The 25,764-nt window shown below is 42.8% G+C and overlaps 1 protein-coding gene across 5 annotated transcripts in view; it reads right to left on the bottom strand.

The window, feature by feature from the left end:
- LOC148032950 (uncharacterized) overlaps positions 1 to 25,764 on the bottom strand; it is an 87,007-nt gene that overhangs the window by 24,242 nt on the left and 37,001 nt on the right. For all 5 annotated transcript variants that reach the window (XR_015691693.1, XM_087683634.1, XM_087683636.1 and 2 more), the window contains exon 7: positions 145 to 358. Coding sequence is in view for 4 of the 5 variants with exons in the window: in XM_087683634.1 (XP_087539760.1) it covers positions 146 to 358 (213 nt within the window). In the remaining variant the exon portion in view is untranslated. The remainder of the gene's footprint in view (positions 1 to 144; positions 359 to 25,764) is intronic.

Consider the following 25,764-nt stretch of genomic DNA (forward strand, 5'->3'; position numbering starts at 1 on the left):
AACTCTTTAAGTAGCAAAAAGAATGCATATAATATGGGCATGATCTGCGCACACACTTGTAATCCAAAATTGACATCATTTTTGTTCCTACAGTTCAAGAAAATGTCCTATGAGAGTGCTAGCAAGTTCTGAAAAGAAGCAAACCTCATGGAGCTGATTGGCTTCCACTGCTTCCTTGCAGTTGCTGTGATTGTGGCTTTTGTAACTGCACTTGTTGGGCCTGTTGCTGTTGCGGCTGCTGCTGCTGCTGCTTTTGCTGCTGCCGTTGTGGCTGTTGTTGTTGCAGCTGTTGCTGCTGCTGCATATAAGCATTATATATTTCCAAGTTCCTTTGCATGCTCATGTTCAGTGAAGGATGCTGCAGATAGAACGATAGAGGCAGAAAGCATACAAACAAGTTAATTAAGAATTCTGAACCACAGCGAACACAAGGGAACTTATCGCATTCCTTCTTCATCCTCAAAATCCTCCATCCTTCCATCCCTTTCAACAGGTCATACAATCAGGTCTGCTCAGACTATGATATATATGTGGAAGTGTTATTCAGAGTTATCCAAAGATGCAACAATAAAAAGTCCAATTCGTCGGGTCCATGCAGCACATCATCATTCAGCAGCCACCTCACTTGACTATTATTTATGAGTATCTTCTCATTGCCATGTTCAAAGTACGGTGGGCAAGTGTCTGTGAGAGAGGCAGACAAGAAAACCAAGAGACAGACAGACAGACAGAAAGAGCACATCATGATAAGAACATACACATGCTTGAAAGAACATGCACATACTTAGTACGCATGACCCTTCAAAGAACACAGAAGAAAAGATGGGACAAAGGAAAGAAACTCTATTACAAGCTGTGATGATACAAGAGTTATCCATATTGAGCCACCAAAGCATTTCTCACACAATCGGCAGGCACCAAGACAATAGCCTAGCCACAATTGCACACAAATGTCAACTGAGTACAAGTGATAAAACAAAAACGTGTGGAGTGGAACATAATCTAGCATTGAGCACATATGGTCTGCCCAAAGAATAACTGCAAACACCCTCTCTTAAATAATTTTGATTCATAGGCTATCACATGTTGACCAAGAGGCACAATGGATACTCCAGCATCGTGGACTCTGCTTGATACACCTCAATAATAAAGCGCCATGAATAATGTGATTCTCCTAACGAGCACCAATAACCGAAGTAGTGCTCCCACACATGAGGTAAAAGGACAAATAAACTGATCACCAACAATACCAAGCATTTTTACACTGATGTCATATGCATAAGCTTGATAGGCAATCCAGGTCTTCCCAAACCTCACAAGTCAACCAAGAGGCACCATGGACTCTCCTCAATACACCTCAATAATAAAGCACCATGAATAATGCAATTCTCCTAATGAGCACCAATAACCGACATAGTGCTCCCACACATACAAGGAAAAATAAACTCATCACCACCAACAATACCAAGAATTAGTACACTGATGTCACATGCAGAAGCTTGATAGGCAATCCAGGTGTCTTCCCAAACCTAAATAACTTTGCTTACAATGCATTTCAACTCCACTTAACATCCCCCAGCAAAGGAGCATTTGCATTCCTTTACTTGCTAGAGAACTAAGAACTAGGTACAATGACTGAAGCAGCCAATCAAGTAGAGTAGACAATGAACAGCCCAAACATGGATCTTGAGGATGGACACAAATGGTACTTAACTTGGGCCTAAACAAGAGAGACATACGTGTGATCATGCACGTAATGCAAACAAGGCACACTGCAGCAGGGGCTGCAATGAGAATAATGACTCCAGAAAGAGTATGCACAGAAACACGCACACTGACTGCACCATTGCATTGTGAATGCAAGCTGAATGTGCAGGCAGCAGGTTACACATAGATGGCAGCAACCTGAGCACTGATGGGAACTGCAACTGCAGGCTGCAGTTATAGACTGCACACAGACTCGGAAAACACAAAAGTCCTAAATGACCTTGGAAACCCTTGTCTTTAGACCCCTACACAAATTAGAGTATGATAAGGCCCAAGTCATCCCAAAACTCCAACTTGGTGGCTGAAGGGGACTATTGGTCTAGCCAATGCTCACCATAACATGATTATGCCTACTCTACTTAGAACTTTGAGACCTTAGGAACACTAGGTTTTCCAATCTTCCGTGATGCAAGTGCTGCATTGGCATCCTGTTCTTGTAAACATGCTTTTGTGCATATTTGATCCCTTTTCACTCAAAGAATGGTCTATTCTAGATCCACCATAGACATGGCAGCTTACATGGCAGTCTCCCTAAGCAAACTTTATGGAAACACTACACCCATACTCCCCATACCTTTCCTTCTTCAACGAAACCCACGGGTGGTTGAGATAGCTTGTCTACTTTGTGGTGTGTTGGATCTAACCATAGAAACATGAAACAAGGAACAGGAATAGGGAACCGGGACGCGGACGAGGACACGGACGGTGACGGAGATGCCAAACCTAGGGAACATGGACATGGGAACGGGAAAGGCATTTAAAAAATTAAAATTCATGAAAAAAAATTAATATTTCACTCATAATCCATGTGGAGTGTTAAAACCAAGGTATATAATCCACAAGGACAAATCATTTTAAGTTTTAACTTTAAAGATATCATGCATCATTCTAAAACTAGTCATTACAAAGTGAATTACAACTTACAAGGCTCAAGAGCTAAGCTATTCAATTATAAAACGCATAATGCATATATCATCAAACAATGAACGATGAAATAAACTTTAAAGTTAAAAGAACGTGCCCATTGCCCCATTGCCAAAAAACTTAAAAGACTACAAATATGGAGTCTAATCTTTGAAAAAACATGCTCATTGCCCCAAAAAAGACTACAAATATCAAGTCTAATCTCTAGACTGAAGCAAAATGCAACATGCCAAAATAGCCCAAAGGGCAACTACAAGACTGCAAGTACAAATATAATATCGGCATGGCACAACGGCCCAGGTGTCACACTATCATCAATGATCATAATATCATATATAATGTACATGTGTCATGAGACTCATAAGAGAGGGATGTACTTCATTTTTCCCTCCGAGGAGACTCCTACTTCTTCTTGGGCTTCAAAGGGGGCCCTTGCACCTCCACTTCTTCTTGGGCTTCAAAGGGGGCCCTTGCACCTCCACCCCTCCAGGGGGCACCTAGTCATCATGAAGTTCGTCACCCACCATTTACACTTTGGGGATGGTTGTCTTCGAGCAGTTATTTCTCATCCTAATACCTCAGATCTTCAAAGACCGCCTAGATTAGAGCCTTGGAGGTTCAACCACAACTTGGTAACAAGGCCTTCAAATTTCTTCTAGCATGGAGTTATGGAGCTAGTGGCTTCTCTCCCAAGGTGGAGCCAGGTTCTATAGTTCATCCTGTCTATTGTTCCTTACTACAAGTTATCTTTTAGGTGGCAATCTTGGATCTCCAAGATTCTCTTCTTTTTCCGTGTATCTCTCTTTGCTCCTCTTTCTTCATCCCTTTTTGGGCCTAAGAGGGGGTGTTGAGAAACCACTTCTTCAGTTCACACACTTCATTTAGGGTTTCACACTAGCAGCCTAAAAAGAGCTGATCTCCACATTTTGGCCACTTTTCAATGGTGTCCCACCCTAGACAGCTTATGCCTATAGATAGGCAATCACTTCATTTATTCTTACCACTCCTACCACTCTCCAGTCATTCTTCACCCTTCTTCGTCCGTCATCACACACCCCTCACTTCTCTCATCAACCCCTTCCATTGCTCTCACATCCCTTCAGGAGGACATTGCAGTTCATGGCTTGTAGAGCTGCCTTCACCCTTCCTCTTCTACTTCAAGTGCCTTATTACAACATCAAGCCTTGCATTTGAAGAATCTTCTACCTGGCGTCGCCATTATTTGCTTGGCATCAACACCCTTCTCCATCACGCTCCACCTTCACCTGCATTTTTAAGTCTGGAGGTCTTCTCCTTGCCTCGCATCATCATCTCCAGCTTGGCGTTAGCATCCTAGCCTTTAGTGATAGTCTTTATCATTGAGCATCAGTGATTTCATCACTCGTCTATCACAAGAGCTATAGGGACCTGTGTTTTTGTAGCCTAGCTCCTCCTCCATCACCTGGCATCACTTGTCTATCTTAGGGGCTGTTGGGACCTACATTTTTGCAGCCTGTCTTTTACTCCACCACTTGGCATTACTTGTCTGTCACATAGGTTGCTGGGACCTACGTTTTTGCAGGCCAACTCATCCTCCATCATTTGACATCAGCATTATCCACTTAGTGTCACCACCTCGATTGCTCTTCATGCCTTTGACAGCTCCAATACTCTGGGATTTGTGTTTTATTCCCCAAGTCACTCCTCGGCATCAAAGGACTACCCTTCACTCCCTCGACAGCTGGTGATCATCTTCCACATCTTCGACGGCATTAGAGGATTGTAGTCCCCGCTCCCTCGACAACTATATTTCACCTTCTAGTGATTACTTCGATCGCCCACTGCCCGAACGACTGCGTTTTGCTCCCTTCACTATGAAGATTTCCCACAAGTGTTGCTGCCTAATTCAGACAGGACATTGCAGTTATCTTTTGAGCTTTGGCTCTATTGTATTAGCTTTTCTTCTCGTAGCATCATTCAATGCATCATCACCGTGTTCTTCTTGTGTTTTTGAAGAAAGTTTCTCTTCTCTCTCAATGTTTGCCATACACACTCTATGTTACTCCCACAAATTCTATTGTCTCTCTACACCGTCGCTTATTTTGACATGGTATCAGAGCATACCTATTATTTTTTTCAGAGAAGCTTTACTATATAAAGACATAAAATAGACCTCAAACAAATCCAAGTCGGTTAGCATTAATGTTGGTTGACTAGCATCATAAATGCTAAAAAAAGCATGAAATGACCACAACAAAAATGCCTAAAAAAACTGCAGTGTGCATAGCCCTAAATGGCATGAGTTGACAATCCTACTAACACCCTCTCTCAGATCATGGGCGATCTAAATTGACTAGCATCATAAATGCCAAAAAAGACATGAAATGACCACAACAATTGAAAAGAAGAGAACTCAAAAGAAGATTTGGGAAATAGAATCCATATACCAAACACAGGATAGTTGTGTACGATAATGAGTTCATGGCTGCATGGGCACTGGCATCGCCTTCTCTCTCTCCACCAAGGTATGCACTAAATCTACAAGTGATGAATGATGAGGAGGAGCCCTACCATATAGAGGCATAAAATAGGCCCCAAATAAATGCTGGTTGGCCCAACCAGCATTAATGCTGGCCAATTGGCATCATAAATGCCAAAATGACATGAAATGACCACAACATAAATGCCTAAAATAACTACAATGTGGCCAGCCCTCTATGGCATGCACAGACTCTCGCATGAGCTGACAATCCTGCTATAACAAGATGCCCCCTCTCATCGACACTCTTTGGATTATACATTGATGATGCAATCTCTAAGTGCATTTTTAGATGTAGAGATAGAAGGGCCCCACTAAGTAGCACTTGGATACCTCTCTTACTGTATGCAAATGGCATTGTGTTGATAACCGACTCCCCACAAGGGCTACAAAGACATCTAGATGTACTATACTCAAATGAATAGGATAGTGGCCTCTCAATCAACCTCACAGACCAAGGTCAAGGTGTTTAACACTACATCACAATGGATGAAGAGATCGGACTCTTACACATATTTGGGGGTCTTATTTACAACACCTACTTTCTCTTTGAAAAAGCCAACAGAGACTACACTTGCACAAGGATATGCAGCCACTTGGAGGGACAAAGAGGAAGTGCTCATACATACAGTTCCAAGAGCCTCACACAAATTAATGGCTATTTGATACTTTAGTTACATCCACACTCTTATATGCAGCCACCTGGAGGGACACAAAAGAAGTGCTCATACATACAGTTCCAAGAGCCTCACACAAAGTTATGGTTATTTGATACTTTAGTTACATCCACACTCTTATATGGTGCGGACCTAGTCTTGACCATCACAACACATCATGCCCCCCATACGATGGATGGAAATCAATGGACAGGCCACTAGCTTCAATGACTTCCGAGATGATCAAATGTAAGGCATTGGTCCCACATGAGATAATCAAAACCAAACTAGAGGTCCCTAGAGGGTCTCATTCATACACAATCTATGAAAACTCCCTTGACACACATATGCACAACTAGCACTTGAGTCCTCACAACAACTTGCCACAAAGGGTGATACATCATGCTAGTATGCCCAAACAACATGATGGTCTAAGCTACATGGTCTCAACATGAAGAGACTCCCCACCTTTTAGTACTCCCTTAATGCACAATCTTACTTTGAGTCACTCAGACATTCGCAAGATCTTATTCAACTAAAGACTAGAAGGACATGGTCGATAAAAATGGAGGAGATGGGAGATAATCAAAACCAAACTAGGGGTCCCCTCGACTTTCGTGGAGACCCTCACTAGATTGGTCTCATTCATACACAATCTATGAAAACTCCCTTGACACACATATGCACAAGTAGCACTTGAGTCCTCACAACAACTTGTCACAAAGGGTGATACATCATGCTAGTATGCCCAAACAACATGATGGTTTGAGCTACATGGTCTCAACATGGAGAGACTCCCCACCTTTTAGTACTCCCTTAATGCACAATCTTACTTAGAGTCACTCAGATATTCGCAAGATCTTATTTAACTAAAGACTAGAAGGACATGGTCGACAAAAATGGAGGAGATGGGGACAAAGATGGCCTTCTACCGAGGGATGGCTTTATTATACGTCTAAGATACATGGATACTCACCTATCACATGGGATTAGATGTGCTATTGGCCCAATATGCACCTCCTCATAGAGACTAGTAAATATGCAACCATACATCTAGTAGAATGTATGTGCCGGATTTTTTCAATAAGAGACCAAGACAAAGAAGTACTATATTTATCAATGGCCGGCATACTATGAGATATGAGGCTATTTTCATTGTCTTTTGAGAGACAGATTTGGGCCTCTATCGAGAATTATGTATTACATTGACTAGAGATGCCTTGACCTCTATCTCTTGGAGATAGGAGGATTACGAGAGACCATCCTTAGAGGTGGAGCACCAATATGGCGAGTACATACTCAAAGGCAGCTCGCAAATTTCTTTACAAGGAGCACCTAGACAAAGGCTTGATCTACACTTAACAAGGATACTGAGGAGCCCCTTACATGACCTCAACCTACATCGATCTGAGGAACGCTGATTGATTGTGCAGTCCAACTTGGCCAATCCAAATGTCCTAGGGCCCAACACATGCATCGAAGACATGCACTAGAGAATATAGCAAATCATTGCTCGCACTAGGGCTAGACCATCTAGGGTCTTCTCTTCATGGGAGGAGGGACTATGGTCCAGCCACCAATGAGGGGTTTCTTGAGATGATGTGTATTCCCTCACCTTATTAGCTAGTTTTCTTTTATTATTAGCATTTACATCTAGATTTCTTTATTGTATTAATGTTTATTTCCCACACTTATATCATGATACAAATGGTTGTAACTTATGGTCCCATATGTCATTCTGGCCTCTTGCAGAGCCATTAATCTCTCTCTCTCTCTCTCTCTCTCTCTCTCTCTCTCTCTCTCTCTCTCTCTCTCTCTCTCTCTCTCCAACAAAATGCTAAGCTAAAAAATGCATTACGAACTAATTAGCTATTTAAAACAGCCCTTTAAAAGGCATGTAAATTACCCAAAGTTTCATTAAACGGTGCATGGTCCTAGAGAGTGTCTACGTCCCATAAGCCAAACCCTAATTTGGGAGGATCCACTCATCTATAAATAAACATGCTGCCCACCAATCCTCAACCTCTCTTCTGTTGTTAGCATCTATTTCCAACCTTCACTCTCCTCCAATGGTGGAGGTCCAACCCTTGTAAACTATCGCCATATCCACCCAGCCTATAGGAGATGCTCTCCGGCTGCATGTGGCCAATGTTGTGATGACTGTGATGCCTTATGGAAATTCCAATGCATTTTACTCTTTGCTTTTGGCACATTGCAATGAAATTGAGGACGACTGTAGGGATTTCAAGGGGGAGGACTGTCACAAGGACATGAAATTTTTTAGATGCTTTGCTCTTGCTAGTAACACTTGATTAATTTAATAATCAAATGTGCAATGTTATAAGGCTGATGCACATGGCCATTATTTCACGATAACAGTCCAAGGCCCTAAGGAAGCAGTGGGTATCAAAGGTAAAAGTTATGACAAGTTATACCAACTAGGTTTTGGGTGTCAATTTGGCCCTGGGACAATTAGTTGGCCAAGAAGTGTTAGTGGTGACACTAGGAACTAAGCACTAATTAATTAACTTGTGCTTGTCCAAGGGTTAATTAAGGATAGGGACCACTTGTGGTTGCAAATAGCTTGCCAATTAAAAAATGGATGGACACATCTAATTTCCAGTAGGGTCAGAAGGATTGTAATTGATTTTCAGAATTAATTAATTTTGAAAATTAATTAATTGGCTGAAATTTGCTGAAAAATGGGATTAGAAGACTACTGCTTAGCAAAAATACCCATGCAATAGGGGAGAAGATCATTTGGGGGCAATGGAGCCCCATTCAGTGTATCCAAGCTGTGAGTGAGAGAGACACAGAGAGAGAGAGAGGAGGTGTTGTTGGTCAATTTCTAGAGCAAGAAAGAGCCATCTACAGCACGTGACAAATATCTAAGCCCTCAATAAGGCAGGCAACACGAAGTTTGTGCTTCCTAGGGGCTGGTGGCTGTAGTGGAGGGCTTGCAACAGCACTTTGGAGGCTCCAGGCAGCACGCGAAAGTAGCATTCAGTGTATCCAAGCTCAGAGAGAGAGAGAGAGAGAAAGAAAGAAAGAAGAAAGTTATATTAACGTCTACAAAAGGCCAAGTTGGCCTATGAGACCAAAATGTTACATACAAAATGTTTGGGAAATGGAGAGAGAGGAGGTGATGTTGGTCAGTTTCTAGAGTAGGAAAGAGCCATCTACAACACGCGACAAATATTTGAGCCCTCAAGAAGGCAAGTGGCATGAAGTTTGTGCTTCTCCGGGGCTGGTGACAGTAGTGGACGGCTGGCAACAACATTCTGGAGCCTCCAGGCAGCAGGCGAAAGCAGCAAGCAGATTTAAGGGTTTTCCCCAGTGAAAACTCTGAATTTTCTCTCTCTTCAACAATCCGTCACCTTCTCCAATCCATTCTCTGGTTATCTCAGCAATTCTCAACCATTTGAAGAGTTTCTCCACCAGATTTGGTGGGCAGCAATGAAATTTCTACTGTGAACCCTAGTTCTCAATAAAAATTAGGGTTTAGCAGCCACCTTGAAAACCATGCCAGCAATTAGAAGCATTGTACACTGAAATCAACAACTAGAATTCAAGGAATTGCCAAGGATTTCAGAGGTCAACCCATCCCATTTGATTTGGAGCAGCATTTGGCCAATCAAGGGTCCAATTTGTACAAGTCCTCGGTGAAGGTCAAGTTAGCAGCCATGTTTGTCATGCCTTGTCATCTCCTGCCTATGAGTCTCAGTTTAAGTCAAATGAGGACTTTTGGAGCTTTGACATGTCTATCATGTGTTTTAATGGGGGAGGCTACTCATTCTAGAGTGGTCATCTGTGTGCATTTCTATGCATTTCCTCCAGTTGTCGAGTTCCAATGAGCTTTTCTTGTGCAATTTCTGTATTTCCCAAGCTATCCATGCCTATCGAACATTGTCCATGCCTTTCAAAAAATTTTCTATGCCACCTGCGTATTTCTAGCATTTTTGCTAGCATCACCAGCATTAAATGCTGGTTGGCCAACTTTTTGGCATCCTTCTGGGGCAGGTCCACCAGATTTGGGGATAATTGGCTATTTACAGCTTGCCCCCTCCACACTTCATTATCATCAAGTCATCTTCATTTCTTCTGGACGGTGCACACTCCGATTCGTTCATCTTCCTCCATCTCCGATGTTGCCGTCATCATCAACCTAATCTCGTAAACTCGCTGACCTTGTGGGCTCCATGCAAGGACTGATCAGTCCTGCTCCTATATTCAACATTTGTTCCTTGTTCAGTGCAGATTTCTTTTCTTCTTCTCCTGTATCTCACTCTCTTACACTGTGTTTGAATTCCTTCTTCCGTTACACGCTCTCACATGGTATCATCACCAAAAGTGAGCACACAAAGCTGAGTGGAGCTGCAGCACACCATCGATTGCTGAGGCAAGTCCATGAACCTTCAGGATTTTTTCTATGCCACCAATATTTCTCTAGCATTTTCACCAACATAAGCAACATTAAATGCTGGTCAGCCAGCTTTTTGGCATCCTTTTGAGGCAAGTCAGCTAAATTTGGGGATTATTTGTGAGAGTGCGCTGCGGAAGAGGAAATACGAACACGGAGGGAGAGAGAGAGAGAGAGAAAGCAGAAAAAAAGGAAGAGAAATCTGCACTAACTGAAATGAATGCTGAATACACTGAAATGGACTGATCAGTCCCTGCACGCAGCCCGAAGCATCAGTGAGGGCACCAGATCAAGCTGATGATGATGGCAGCACCACCACGGGGGAGGAGTGTCGGAATCTGCAAGAAGACAAGTGACCAAGTGGGGAGGGGGGCTGCCTATAAATAGGCAACGGACAAACCCTAACCCTAACCCTAAAATGGGCGCAAACCCTAAAATGGGCACCCCACAACAGTGACCAAAAAGTGGCCGGCGGGCAGCCAGTGGCTGCCCACTAAAAGAGGCCAAAAAGAAATACACAACCTAAGATAGCCAGTCGAGAGTGACTAGCCTCCCCCATCATAACACATGACAGACATGTCAGAGCTCCTAATGTCCTCGTCTGACTCAGACTTAGGCTCACAGGCAGGAGATGACAAGGCATGACAAACATGACTGCTAACACCCCCTCTCAGATCCTGGATGTGGCTCAAGGTCAAGGGAGAAACGGATCCTGGGGTGGCAAGAGGAATGCCAATGTCGATGAAGTCCGTCGAGGTCGATTGCCGCTGAAGGAGCTTCTCATGATCCTGGGAATCCCCCTCTAAAACACTAGGGGCCAGGGAATCCACAGTCACATCACCAAGATCGTCCCCCTCTGAAAGGGATGGGGGATACGAGGGAACCACCGGAGGAGAAGGTGGGGGATGGGAAGGAACCTGTGAAATAGAAGGTGCACAAGCGGGAACAGGTGTAGCAATAGACTGCCTCGGAGGACCCTACATCAAAGAAGGGGAATGGAGCCTGTAAAGCCCGCTCTCCTGCCAACCTGTAGATAAGACAGCTCCTGTAGAAGAATCCTCAATAACAACGGCATGCTCGGTGAAGATCACTCGTGTGCCAAGCCTCGTAAGGCCATAAACTGAGAGGAGGGAAAGGCCCAAATCCGGAACATATAGGGCCTGTGAGAAGGAGCTCAAAGGTCGGTCGGTAAACAAAGGCAATGTGCCAACACCACTAATAGGCACCGATAAAAGGTCACCAACAGTGACTGAACCCTCTGATGGACGGAGATCCTGTAACAAATCACCTCGGGGAGCCATATGACTAGAAGCACCACTGTCCATTAACCAAGGCTGCGCAGAAGACACTGCAGCCAAGGAAGAAGGATCCTCCTCCAAAGCATGGATATGAAGGAACACTAACTCATGGGTAACAGCTAGTATAGAGGTAGAAGAAGGCTCCGATGTAGATCCACCCGTCGCTCCTGGACGAAGGTGAGGGTACTTCTTCCAGCATTTCTCCTCGGGATGTGTCCCTTTCCCATAGTGTGGGCACTTCGGTCTCTCTGAATCTGTGTCAGAGCCTGAAGAACTGTCCTTCTGCTTAGCCTTTGACTTCTTCTTCTTCTTCTGTCCTCTCGAACCTGCAACAAAGGCTCTAGTGGAGTCGGATCCACTAGCACTGACCTCTCTGAGTCGCTTGTCATGCTCCAAGACAAGCAGGGATAGCTCCTCCCATAGAAGCTGGGCACGGGTCCTCGATGTAAGAAGGCTGGTGTAGAAGACATCAAACCGAGGCGATGGCAGCTGAGTCAAAAGAATCATAGCCATGTCTTCAGAAGATATCGTCCGACCAAGAGATGCAAGCTCATCCCTCATATCCTGTAATCTGTTGATGTGGTCCTTCATGGAAGGACTATCATCAATAGCGAGCATCCGCAACTTCTTTTCGAGAGATATCCGGTGGACAAACGTCTTCTGTTGATAGAGAGACGCAAGCTTTCTCCACACGTCCGCTGCAGTCTTCAACCTGTGAACATGAACAAGGACAGAATCCCGCAAACTCAGAAAGAGGAAAGATCGGGCTCTAGAATTGAGCCGATTCATGACAGACATGTCAGAGCTCCTAATGTCCTCGTCTGACTCAGACTAAGGCTCACAGGCAAGAGATGACAAGGCATGAAAAACATGACTGCTAACATTATTGGCTATTTATAGCCTGCGTCTCTCCACACTTCATTGCCACCAAGTCATCTTCCTTTCTTTTCGCACGTGCACACTCCGATTCTGTCATCTTCCTCCGTCTCCGCTGGTACCATCATCATCAACCTGATCTAGTGCCCTCACTGACACTGTGGGCTACGTGTAGGGACTGATTAGTCCTTCTATATTCACCACTTTTTCCTTGTTCAATGAAAGTTTATTTTCTTCTTATCTTGCAAATTGTCTCTATCTCTTCCTCTGTGTTCAAGTTCCTTCTTCTATTGTGCACCCTCACACTAGGCCACATTCACATCTCTAACATTGCACTAACCATTCCTCATTGCCTCGACACGCTTCATTGGCTTTTTCATTGGCTTTAGAGAGATTGCATTACATTTAGGAGCACCAAGGTGCAATGGAAGAAACATAGGAAGCCATACTCAAATGGAGGGAATACTACACATAGAACTGAGGAAAGGGACCATAAAGTATTGTTCTAACATGTTACTTGTGCATGACACACTATTGATTGAAAAATGGGAGATCTCGGTCCAAGCACAAGTTGCACTTAGGGCACTTGAATTATGAATTGAACATGTTGGTTGAGAAGGGCACAAGTTTGTTTGCGGACAAACTCACTTATCCTAAAATTCTAGAAAAAGTACTCACACTATTGATCTTGTGTGACAAAGAGGTTCAAAAGAGACACAAAGGGAGAAAACAACCTGTGATAGATGAAAAACATGTTGAGAATAAAGGCTCGCCATGCCTTTTACCGTGTTCAGGTGTGAACACACCCTTTCACTTGTTGTACTTTATATATATTCAAAACCTAAAATGTGGTGCACTAGTCTTTGTGCCGAACATCAAGTGTCATGCTCACTCTCTCACTCTACTGCTCTCAACTCTTTGCACTCGGAACACCCTTCTCAACAAACTTGTATCAGAGCACACAGGCTGTGCACGCTTCCCGAAGCTAGTGACAGTCGTCAGGCCGTGTGACAAGTGAGCAGGAGCTTCAGGTACCAATCGTTAGTGTTCAACAAGTGCAAGAGAGGTAGATGGACCAGCAGGTGTAGCGAGTAAGGAACGGACTGCACCGCAAACACGCAATAGGTTGACGAAGGCCAAACAAAACCTGCACGTGACAAGCCAATGCACACGTGACCAAGCTCAACATGCGTGACGCAACTAGGCCCAAGCAACACGGCGACAAGTTCAGTGCGGACAAGCAGCACGGAAGAGATGGGCTCAGCGACGGTACTCCGACGAGTAGGTGGTGACCTAAGGCCAAGCGGGTCACCAATCATATCCAACAGTCAACGCTGTCTTTTTTTTTTTTTTAATTCATTTCAATTTTATCCTCCTCCACAACTGGGTGTTTGCGCACACACACACAGTGTGCAAGCCTGACTTGAAAATTTGGGGGTTTTTCCAAATTTGGGACCTATAATGCAAAAGTGGACAATTTGACTCAAAATTTGCAAAACCGGTGCACATTTGCCCGTGAAATTTTGGAGCTTTTTACATTTCAATGAAATTTCTTCAATTTTCAGTGAAATTTGAGCACGCTGGACCCGATAAATTTGGGGCTTTTGCAGAATTTTATCAATTTGTGCAAGAATTCTTGGTATATGCACATGGGTACTTAAATTGATGCAATTGTCTCAAGAATTCTAATTGTCTCAAAAATTGCTTGAGAAGTGCAGCAAACGACATTTTTTAATTCTGAAAATTCAGTTGCAGTTCTGAAATTTCTGCAATCTTGGGATTTTCATTGTTGGTTGGTATTCTTATGCATGGTGGCCACTTGTGTCATATTTGGGCTTGCCTTTGGTGACTAGTTCTAGTAAGTCAATTTGGGACTGCAAATTATGGCTGGAAACAATGACAGCAGTAATCTTTTGCACATTAAGAAGCTCGAGGGTACCCATAATTTTGCAATTTGGTAAAAACAATGCTATAATGTCTTGGTGTAGAAGAAACATGTAAAGCCAATCAAAACAAAAAGAATCAAACCAGCAGACATAGAACAAGACGAGTGGGATGACTTGGACAAGCTTGCTTGCTCTACCATTGAGCTCTGAGTATCAGAAAACTTGCTCTTCAACATTGAGAAGATGAATTCAGCATATGCAATGCGGCAAAAACTTGAAGAATTGTATTCTCAGAAAAGTGCAGCCAGCAAGGTTTATTGGCTAAAAAAACTGACAGACTTTCGCATGAAAGAGGGTACAGCCATGTCTGTACATTTGAATGAGTTTAACTCAATTTTCAGTTAGCTGATTGCTTTGGATTTTCATATTGATGAAGAGTTCAAAGCTACCTTCTTGCTATGTACTTTACTTGAAAGTTGGAATACTTTCAAGACAGCTTTGAGCAATTTGAATGTTCAGCAGTTATACTCTGATGTGGAGAGTTCTTTAATAACGGAAAAAACAATGAAGCCAACAAGGGTGAAAACAAGGAAAGCCCACCTACCAAAAAGAGCAATGTGAAAATAGAATACATTAATGTAGTCACTCATGGCAATGACAATGATAGTGATGTACTTCTTGCGTCTTCTTTGGATGCACATGCATTGATTGCAGATTCTGAGGATGATATTCACACTTGGGTACTTGATTCAAGTGTGTCTTTTCATGTCACACCACATCATGAGTGGTTCTCTAACTACAATGGTGTTGTACGTGGTGTTGTCCACTTGGGAGATAACTATGCATGTAAAATTGCAAGCATTGGCAATGTGAAACTGGAATTTCAACATGGCTCCGTGTTTGTTTTGCATAATATGAGACATGTACCTCAGCTCAAGAAGAGTTTGATAAGCACAGGGCAACTAGATGATGAAGGCTATTACACTACCTTTGGGAATAGCAAATGGAAAATATGTAACGGTTCCCGCATTGTTACCAAGGGGTCCAAAAGTGATACTTTATATCCTTTGTATGTATCTAGTGTGCATGACCATGTTGTCGCCATAACTGAGCAGCCAAGTGTTTCTTTGTGGCATAGCCGGTTGGGACACATGAGTCAATCTAGAATGAAAGTGCTCTCTCGTATGGGTTATTTATCGTCTTTGAGATATGTTGATTTTGAACAGAGTGATCATTGTATTTATGGTAAACATGTTCAAACATCACACAAAAAATCTCTCTCTAAAGTGTTCACCCTTAGAGTTAGTACATTTAGATGTATGTCAAATGCCAGGATTATCTCTAGGGGGGAAGAACTATTTTATTACCTTTGTTAATGATGCAACACGCAAAGTATGGGTTTATCCAATCTGTTGCAAAGATGATGCCTTGGATAAATTTAAAAAATTCCTAGCACTTGCTGAAAATCAGACTAGCGAGACGTTAAAATGCCTTCGCTCTGACAATGGTGGGCAATATGTGTCCAAAGCTTTTAAGACTTTTGTAACAACAAAGGGATTAAAAGGGAGCTTACTGTTCCTCATGATCCACCCCAAAATTGGTATTGCAGAGCATATGAATAGGACCATTCAAGACAAGGTCCATACAATGCTGTCACATGTTGCTTTACCCCGTGATTTTAGCGTAGAGGCTATTATGACAGCCGTACACTTGATTAATTGGTCACCAAACACGTCTTTGGAGAGGGGAGTTACCCAAGTAGAGCAGTCGAGCAAGCCACCTTCGTATGCACACTTGAAAGTGTTTGGCTGCGAGACATTTGTGCACATACGTAAGGAAGAATGCAGCAAACTTGAGCCAGTCCTATAAATATATTTTCCTAGGATATGGTGATGAAGGTGAAATGGGGTATAGATTATGGGATTCCAAGAAAAGAAAAGTAGTATGCAACAATGATGTCATCTTTCGGGAAGATCGCATGCACAAACAGCCCAAAAGAACAGAGGAGGTCAGAAGAGTTGTATTCCGGGAGGATGTACCAGTAGGACAGTAAAGAATGCCCGTTAGACAGCAGCAAATACCTACTGAAAATGTCCCTAAAAATGTAGGGAATGATGTTGTAAATGGTCAGTAGGATCTTGCCCATGATGTCCCACAAATTCAGTAAGAACATGTGCACTTGGAACAACCTGAACCAGCTATACAGCAAGCTGCACCTGCAGAACAACAAGCTGTTAATGCAAATTTGCAGGCTGAACAGCCAGCAAATATTGACCACTGGGTCCATAGGTCGACCAAAGTGCAAAAACAACCAAATAGATTTGTTCTTGGAGTAAACTATGTGGCTGAATATGTCATGTTAACAGATTGTGGTGAACCGTCATGCTTCCAAGAAGCAATGGACAGATAGGATAGTAAAAAATGGCAAAAAGCAATTCTATCATAAATGGAATCTCTTATGAAGAATGGCACTTGGGATTTGGTGCATTTACCAAAAGGAAAAAAAGTGCTACCTTGCAAATAGGTTTACAAAATAAAAGTCGCTTCTGGTTCTTTGCCAAAGTACAAGGCACGCTTGGTTGTTAAAGGGTACAAGCAAGAACATGAAATTGATTTTGATGAAATCTTTTCTCCTGAAGTCAAAATGACTACTTTGCGAACCATCTTGGGCTTGGTTGCATCTGAGGACATGGAACTCATACAAATGGATGTAAAAACCACATTCTTACATGGTGATCTGCATGAGGAAATCTAAATGCAGCAGCCTGACGGTTTTGTTGCAAAGGGAAAGAGCACATGGTATGTAAACTCAACAAAAGTCTGTATGGGCTGAAGCACGCACCACAAGAATGGTATCACAAATTTAATACATTCATGCAATCTCAGGGATTTCATCGTTCTCAAGTTGATCATTGCTTATATACCAAGCAGGCAGCACAAGGCAGCCTTATTCTCTTGGTTTTGTATGTGGATGACATGCTAATTACAGGCAAGGATGTTCGTGCCTTGGGAATCCTTGAAGCAAAGTCTACACAATAGCTTTGATATAAAAGATCTTGGTGAGGCAAATCACATTCTTGGCCTGCGTATACTCAGAGACAGATCAAAAGGTCTTCTTTATCTGTCACAGCAGAAGTATATTACAAAAGTTCTGCAAAGTTTGGGAAGGGTCGCAGTGTACCATTGCCTCCATATGCAGATGACAGCTCTACATTAGATGATGGAAAGGCTGAAATGGCCAAGATACCCTATGCTTCAGCTGTTGGTAGCTTGATGTATGCTATGTTTGCTACACATCCTGACATTGCATTTGCGGTGGGAGTGGTTAGCAGATACATTGCATATCCTGGCAAAAACCACTAGGAAGCAGTGAAGGGTATCATGGGATACCTTAAGGGCACAAAGGATTTGAGTATCTGCTTTGGTAAGTAGAAGTCATCTGTTGTCGGTTTCACGAATACAAACTATGCTGGCCATCCTGACTGCAAGAAGTCTACTTCAGGCTATGTGTTTATGTTCACAGGAGGAGCAATCTCTTGGATATCTAGGTTGCAAAAGTGTGTTGCACTGTCTACTACAAAGGCAGAATATGTGGCTACCACTTTATCAAGGATGTACTTGACAGCAAAGGCATTGAGCTTGTCAAGGTACATAGAGATGATAATCCTGTAGACCTTCTTACGAAGGGTCTTCCAATCAAGCAGTTTGCTCATTGCCGCCAGATGATGGGGGTTGGATAGTATATGTATCTTTCAACTTTGTACATGCATAGACTTAGTTGATTCTTTTCTCTACCTTCAAGCACGTTGCATTTAGGTGGAAAGTTGTTGGGAATAAATACTCACCGTGTCTTTTACCGTGTTCAAGTGTGAACGCACCCTCTCACTTATTGTACTTTATATATATTCAAAACCTAAAATGTGGTTTTGAATATTAAGTGTCGTGCTCACTCTCTCACTCTACTACTCTTAACTCTCTGCACCTTCACTCTCAGCTCGGAACAGCGTTCTCAACAAAACAAGGACTAGATTGCTAATAATTACTGTGAAAGTAAAAATTGCATCAAAACATACATAGCCACATGAGGGTCTAGCACATCACTAAAAACAATCGATGGAAAAGCAAGTAAAGGCTATAGAAATCCCTAGAGAAGCCAACTACCAAGCAAACAAAACAGAATCTAACTTCGCTCCTTCAAGAACCATGCCCTCCCTGCTCTCTCCATGTTCCACAAAAGGCCCCTTCTACTGGCCTTCATATGCCTTCCATGGCACCCTCTATACAAATGCAAGTCCTCCCTTCTTTACCCAAAGAGAACAAGCTTGATGGTTCCAACTACTCACTTTGGTCGTGTAAAGTGGAGTCTATTCCTGATACCTTCGATCTTTGGAAATTTGTTACCCACCCTATTCCTTGTCCAATGGAGGTGTCAAAAGTGGATGCAACAGTGGAAGCATAAACATATGCTGAAATAAACTACTAAACACAAGACAAAAGAGGAAGGAAAGAAGGAACACTAAAGAATACAATATAGATGAGAACTCAGATGTATGCTCAGGAAATGGAATCCATATATCCAACACGAGACAATCACATACAACAGTGAGTCACTAGCTGTGCGGGCACTAGCATCGGCTCCTCTCCCCCAGCAAAAGATCCACAAGTGTGATGGTGAGTGACTGATTGACTGACTGAGGAGGAAAAACTTGAATAAATAGGATAAAAATCTGTCCTCGATATGATAAAGTCGGCCAGCATTTAATGCATGCATACACTCACACATGAGTTAACATATCTACTAACAAGAGGATCCCATAGTTGGATCATCAATAGATCATGCGGCCTTATGGGATCGGCTCAACTCTAGAGCCCAATCTTTCCTTTTTATGAGTTTACAGGATTCTGTCCTAGTGCATGTGCACACGTTGCGGAAAGCAATGGAAGTGTGGACAACGATTGCTTCTTTGTACCGTCAGAAAGACATTAGTCCACCGGATTACTCTCAAGAAGAAATTACAAATGCTCACCGTTGATGATTCTGCTTCCATGAAGGATCATATCCACAGGTTGAAGGACATGAAAAATGAGCTTGCGTTCCTTAGCAAGATGATCTCTTCAGAGGATATGGCTATGATTCTTTTGACTCAACTGCAGTATCCCCGCTTTGATGTCTTCTATACCAACCTTCTTACATCGAGGACCCATGAGAAGCTTCTATAAGAGGAGCTTCCCTCACTTGTTTGGGTAGCCATGTGGATCCACCTCCACCAAAGCTTTTGTTGCAAGTTCAGGAGGAGGGAAGAAGAAGAAAGGGAAGTCAAAGGCTAAAAGACGAGAGTTCTTCACACTCTGACTCTGACTTGGAGAAGCCTACATGACCATACTCTGAGAAGGGGACACATTCAGAGGAGAAATATTGGAAGAAGTACCCTCATCTTCGTCCGAGAGTGAAGGATGGAGCTAAAATGTTCAACCCTTCTACCTTTGCTCCGATGGTTACCCATGAGTCAATGTTCCTTCATATTGTTGCCTTAGAGGAGTCTTTTTCAGTGGTTGCCTCATCTTCTGAGAGGCCTATCTAGTCCTATGAACCCATGAGGTGATTTGTTGTCACTATTGGTGACATTGTTTCGGTGCCTATCTATGGTATTGGCACTTTGCCTTTATTTCCCAACCATGCATCGAGCTCCCTCTCACACACCCTTTATGTTCCGGACTTGGGCTTTCCACTTCTCTTAGTTTATGGCCTTACTAGGCTTGGTACTTGAGTTGTCTTCACCGAGTTGGCCATTTGTATTGAGAATTCTACTTCAAGGGTTGGGCTGTTATCACAATTGGTTGGCAGGAGAGTGGACTTTACAAGCTCCATTCTTCTTCTCTAATGCGGGGTCCTCCCAGGCAGTTGTCTATTGCGACACAAGTTCCCGCTTGTGCACCATCTTTCCACAAGTTCCTTCCTGCCCCCCACCCTCTCCTCCACTGGTTCCCTCATTTACCCCCATCCCCTTCAAATGGGGATAAACTCGGTGATGCAGTTGTGGATTTCCTAGCCCCGAGTGTTTCAAAGGGGATTTCCCAAGATCGTGAGGATCTTTTTCATTGGCAGTCTTCATCGACGGTCTTCCTCAACATTGGCATTCCTCTTGCCACCCCAAGATCCGTTTGCTCCTTAGCCTTCCACTATATCCAAGATCTAAGAGGGGATGTTAGTAGTCATGTTTGTCACGCCTTGTCATCTCCCGCCAATGAGCCTCAATCTGAGTCAAACGAGGACTTTTGGAGCTCTAACAAGTCTGTCATGTGTTTTGATAGGGGGAGGCTACTCATTCTAGAGTGGATGTTTGTGTGCATTTCTATGCATTTCCTCCAATTATCGAGTTCCAATAGTATGCTTTTCTTGTGCAGTTTTTGCATTTTGCGAGTTGTCATTGCTTGTCGAACATTGTCCATGCCTTTTGGGATTTTTTCTGTGCCACATGTATTTTTCTAGCATCTTTACTAGCAAGACCAGCATTAAATGCTGGTCGGCCAGCTTTGTGGCATCCTTTTGGGGCAGGTCCGCCAGATTTGGGGATTATTGGCTATTTATAGCCTGCCCTCTCCACACTTCATTATCATCAAGTCATCTTCCTTTCTTCTGGTAAGTGCACACTCCAACTCCGTCATCTTCCTCCATCTCTGGTGTTGCTATCATCATCAACCTGATCTGGTGTCCTCACTGACACTGTGGGCTGCATGCAGGGACTAATCAGTCCTTCTGTATTCAGCACTTGTTCCTTGTTCAATGCTAGTTTCTTTTCTTCTTCTCTTGTAGATTGTCTCTCTCTCTTCCTCTTTATTCGAGTTCCTTCTTCCATGGCACACTCTCACAAATCAAGGGGAAATTTGCCCGAAAGGCTTGTTGATTGGTTGTGACAGCAAGGGGCTTTTGGATCAACGGAGGAGATTAAGAAATCTTAGTTGTACTCCACCCAATAGCAATACAAATTGAAGAAATATTGCAAGGGGCGCCAATTTTGGGGCCAACAAGGTGTCCAATGTCCAAGAATGTTATGGTAAAGTTTGTATTTCAATTTTATTGAATTTATTAATTGCTATAGTTAAGTGCTTGATCAAGCTTTACCACCCTCTCCGGAAAAAAAGGCTAGTTTCACTAAGTTTTCCCCTTTAGATTCAGTGCATCGGTCTAATGATTTTGCAGGAACATTGGAAGCTCTACAAAAGACTGGACATCTTGATGTGGAAACCAGCATAGAGTTCAGACCATTCATTTCATTACCACTTTTATCTCCATCTCTACCTCTTTCATCTATGCCATTTACATCTCTACCTTCATTCACTCCTATGTCAAGTAGACAATACTACACTTCTCCATCTTTTAAGTCTACTTCCTCTTTTCAGCAAGATGTAGGTGATTCTCATGAAGAAGGGACTATGCAATCATGATATTGGTTCATAAGTCCAAAAGAAGATAGAATTTCATTCATTAACTCTAAGAAGGGTGATGAGTACAAAAGATTAATTCAAATACCTATAAGTTCCCTCACTTCTTTTCCTTCAATTGTTCTTTCTCAAGGTCATTTTAAAGTAGGTGAACCATCTTTATTTTCATTCAATGCATTTAATGGACAAAAGAAACCAAAATCTTTTCCAAGAACTGCATCAACCAATCCATTTAATCTCCCATTCATCCCCCCCTCTACTTCCGCTGCATCTTCCTTTCCATCTCCATAAGTGCCTCTAACATGTCATCACACACCACACTGGGTCTCTAGGTCTACTTCTTTCCCTTAGCCAGGTGGTGTATCCATGATGGAGCCTCGTCCTCCTGTCCACACACTTTTAGGATTATCACGCCCTAGGAATGCCACCACAGCCATTACCAAGTGTGGATCAATTTGTTTCCCAGTTTACTTCTACGGCAATACCTAGGGGGCCTTCTTGGTCATTTTATTGTGTCCCAATTGACATTTGGACAGGGCCTACATGTCCCAATGCCTCCATCTCCACCGACACCCTATGGAAACATTCATGTTCCAATGCCTCCACATCAATTAGTGCCCATTGGACACTTCCAACCTATCTCTGCCTACCAACCTCCTCTCTCTCCTACTTATCCCCCTCCCCCACCTTATCCTTCTTATTCCACTTATTAGACACCTCATGGTTCTTCTTCCTCATCAATCAAACATGACTTTACTAACAAGACTCGTTTTAATAGGTTCAACTTCACTACTTGGTCCAATCTCATAAGGCATGTTCTTGACTCCCAAAATATATGGAATATTGTGCAAGGTTGAAACCCCAACCTGATCCCGCACTTGTTACATACTGTGAGAGCACACAATGGAAGGGAACACAAACACCAAGACAAAGAAACAAAGAGAGACTGCAAGAAAAGATAAAAGAAATCTGCACTAAACAAGGAAAGAATGTTGAATACAGAAGGACTAATCAGTCCCTGCATGCAGCCCACAAAATCAATGAGGGCACTCGATCAAGCTAGTGATGATAGCAGCACCGAAGACGGAGCAAGATGACGAAGTCGGAGTGTGCACCTGCCAAGGAAGAAGGAAGATGATCTGCCAACTCAGTGGGAAAAGATAACCCAAAACTGGTTGACCAACAATCTAGGCCAAAAAAGTAGCCAACCAGCATTTAATGCTGGTAAAAATGTCTGACACGTGAGACAGACTATGACATATGCAAAAATTGCCTAGAAAATGCACATAAAATCTCGGCTAGAGGAGAAAATGCACTGAAAGGCAATAAATTGACTGCTCTAGAATGAGCTACCTCCTCCATCAAAACGAGTGACCAACACATTAAAGCTCCTAAAGTCCTCATCTCACTCAGACCAAGACTCATAAGTAAGAGATGACAAGGCATAACAATCATGACTACTAATACCCCCTCTCAAATCCTAGATGTGGTGAAAGGCCATGTCAAGATTTTGGGAGAGAAGGAAGGAGTCTCACTTGTAGCTTTCTTGCTTGCACAATGGGGGAATACACACAAAGGTGGAGGCTGAAAACAATTTTCCTCTTCTTAGTTGTGTAAGCCAAAAGAACTCTAGTACATAGAAATAGAAGATCCCTATATATGGGTCTCAAACCAAACTCAACTAACTAAGGTGGCATACTAACTGAGCCACGAACTAGAGTAGATAAGGATAGCTGTCATCTAGCTATTATTCATGGGCGGTGTTCCTGCACACCAAGCAGGTCTCTAAACTTGCGCAGCTTCTCTACACCCAATGCCTTCGTAAATATATCAGCTACCTGATCCTCTGTGCTGACATAAACTAGATCAATAAGACCTAGTAAAACCCTCTCCCACACATAGTAATAATGCACCTCAATGTGCTTTGTTCTAGCATGATAGACTGGGTTATTTGCCAAGTGTATACTACTCGTGTTGTCACAATAAATGACAACTGGCCCATCTGTAGGCTAATGCATATCATAAAGTAGCTTATGCAACCGAGCTACCTCACATGCAACCATTGCTGCACCCCTGTACTCAGCCTCTGTGCTGAACAAGGCAACTGTAGGCTGTTTCTTGCTGCTCCAAGTGACTGCAGCACTCCCAAAAGAGAACACATATCCACTGATACATCGTCTATCAGAAATGCTACCAGCCCAATCAGCATCAGTGTATCCATGCAACTGTATCTGAACCCCAGTCTCATAAAATAGTCCATACTGCAATGTGGACTTTACATACCTGAGTATGCGTCCAGCCGCATCCAAATGCGGTTTCCTTGGAGCCTGCGTAAACTGACTTACCAATCCGACAGCATAGCTCAAATCTGGCCTGATAATAGTCATGTAAATCAAACTTCCTACTATGCATCTGTACATAGTAGGGTCTTCCAGAAGTTCACCTACATCTGCGCTCAGCTTCACATTCTGCTCCAAAGGAACTGAAATAGGCTTACAATCTGTCATCCCATATTTGGACAGTATGTCCAATCCATACTGCCTCTGCAAGAGCTGTATCCCACTTGGTGATCTAATCACCTCAATGCCCAAGAAATAACGCAGCTCTCCCAAATTCTTCATCTCAAACTTCTACTTCAATAGTATTTTCACATGAAGAATATCTTCATCATTATCCCCTGTCATAATCAAATCATCAACATAAATGACAAGTAGCATAATACCTTTCTTTGTTTTTCTCACATAAAGTGAGAAATCTGCCTTGGAAATCTGAAAGCCAATAGTGACAAGATACTGTCCTATATTGTCAGACCATGCTCTAGATGCTTGTTTCAAGACATACAATGCTTTCTTCAACCTGCAAACAAACTCAGGATGAACAGCATGCACATAACCTGGTGGCTGCTCCATATATACCTCTTCTTGCAAATCACCATGCAAGAAGGCATTCTTTACATCCATCTGATATAAAGACCATTCCTTTGATGCAGCCATAGCAATGACTGCTCTTACAGTTGCCATACTTGCAACCGGACTGAATGTTTCTTCATAATCAATGCCATATGTTTGTGCATACCCCTTGACTACTAATCTTACCTTGTATCTATTCACGGAACCATCTGCATTGTGTTTCACCTTATAAACCCACTTACAGCCAATTGCATTCTTATCTTTAGGCAAAGGTACCGATTCCCATGTAGCATTTGCTTCCAAGACATTCATTTCTTCATCCATGGCTTTCTCCCATTTTTCTTTTCCCATGGCTTGCTCAAAAGAATTGGGTTCTGGTTCCTGTATCACTTTGACCATATATGCATAGTGAATGGCTGCAAATCCATCATATTTCAGCCTATCCACAGGATACCTAGCTCGGGTAGACCTGCGCAAAGTAGGTTCACTCCCAGGTGCTCTCAAAACATCCCTGGTCTTCCTTACTCCAAGTGTAACAATAGAAGGAATACCCAACTCATCATCAATGCTCTGTTCTGAGCCACTAGATTCACCATCCACATAAGAGTGACCTGCATTCACATCAAACATGGGCTGATCTACCTTCTCTTTTCCTTTTCGTGATACCTGAATACCACTATCTCCATTACTTTGAGAAGATTCTCCTGATCTCAATCTGTCTGTCCATGGCGAAGAATGTGAACCACTGCTAGAGGACCCTCCAAGTCCACTAATATTTTGTGGCTGCTGCTGTGAATTCTATGCAGCATTATCATTTTGTGCATCTACATCATCAATCACATTTACTAGTTTATACCATCTACTCATCTCATCAAAAACATCTCTGCTCACTGTAAACTTACGAGTAGAAGGGTTATAGCATCTATACCCTTTTTGCTGCAGAGAGTAACCAATAAAGATGCACTTCTCAGCTTTTGGATCCAACTTGGATCTCAACTCATCTGACACATGTACATAGGCAATGCAACCAAAAATTTTCAAATGAGAAATATCTGGTTTCCTACCAG

This window comes from Lygodium microphyllum, chromosome 8 (assembly GCF_053477565.2).
Source record: "Lygodium microphyllum isolate KBCC chromosome 8, Lygodium_microphyllum_v1.1.10, whole genome shotgun sequence".
Lineage (NCBI taxonomy): Eukaryota > Viridiplantae > Streptophyta > Polypodiopsida > Schizaeales > Lygodiaceae > Lygodium > Lygodium microphyllum.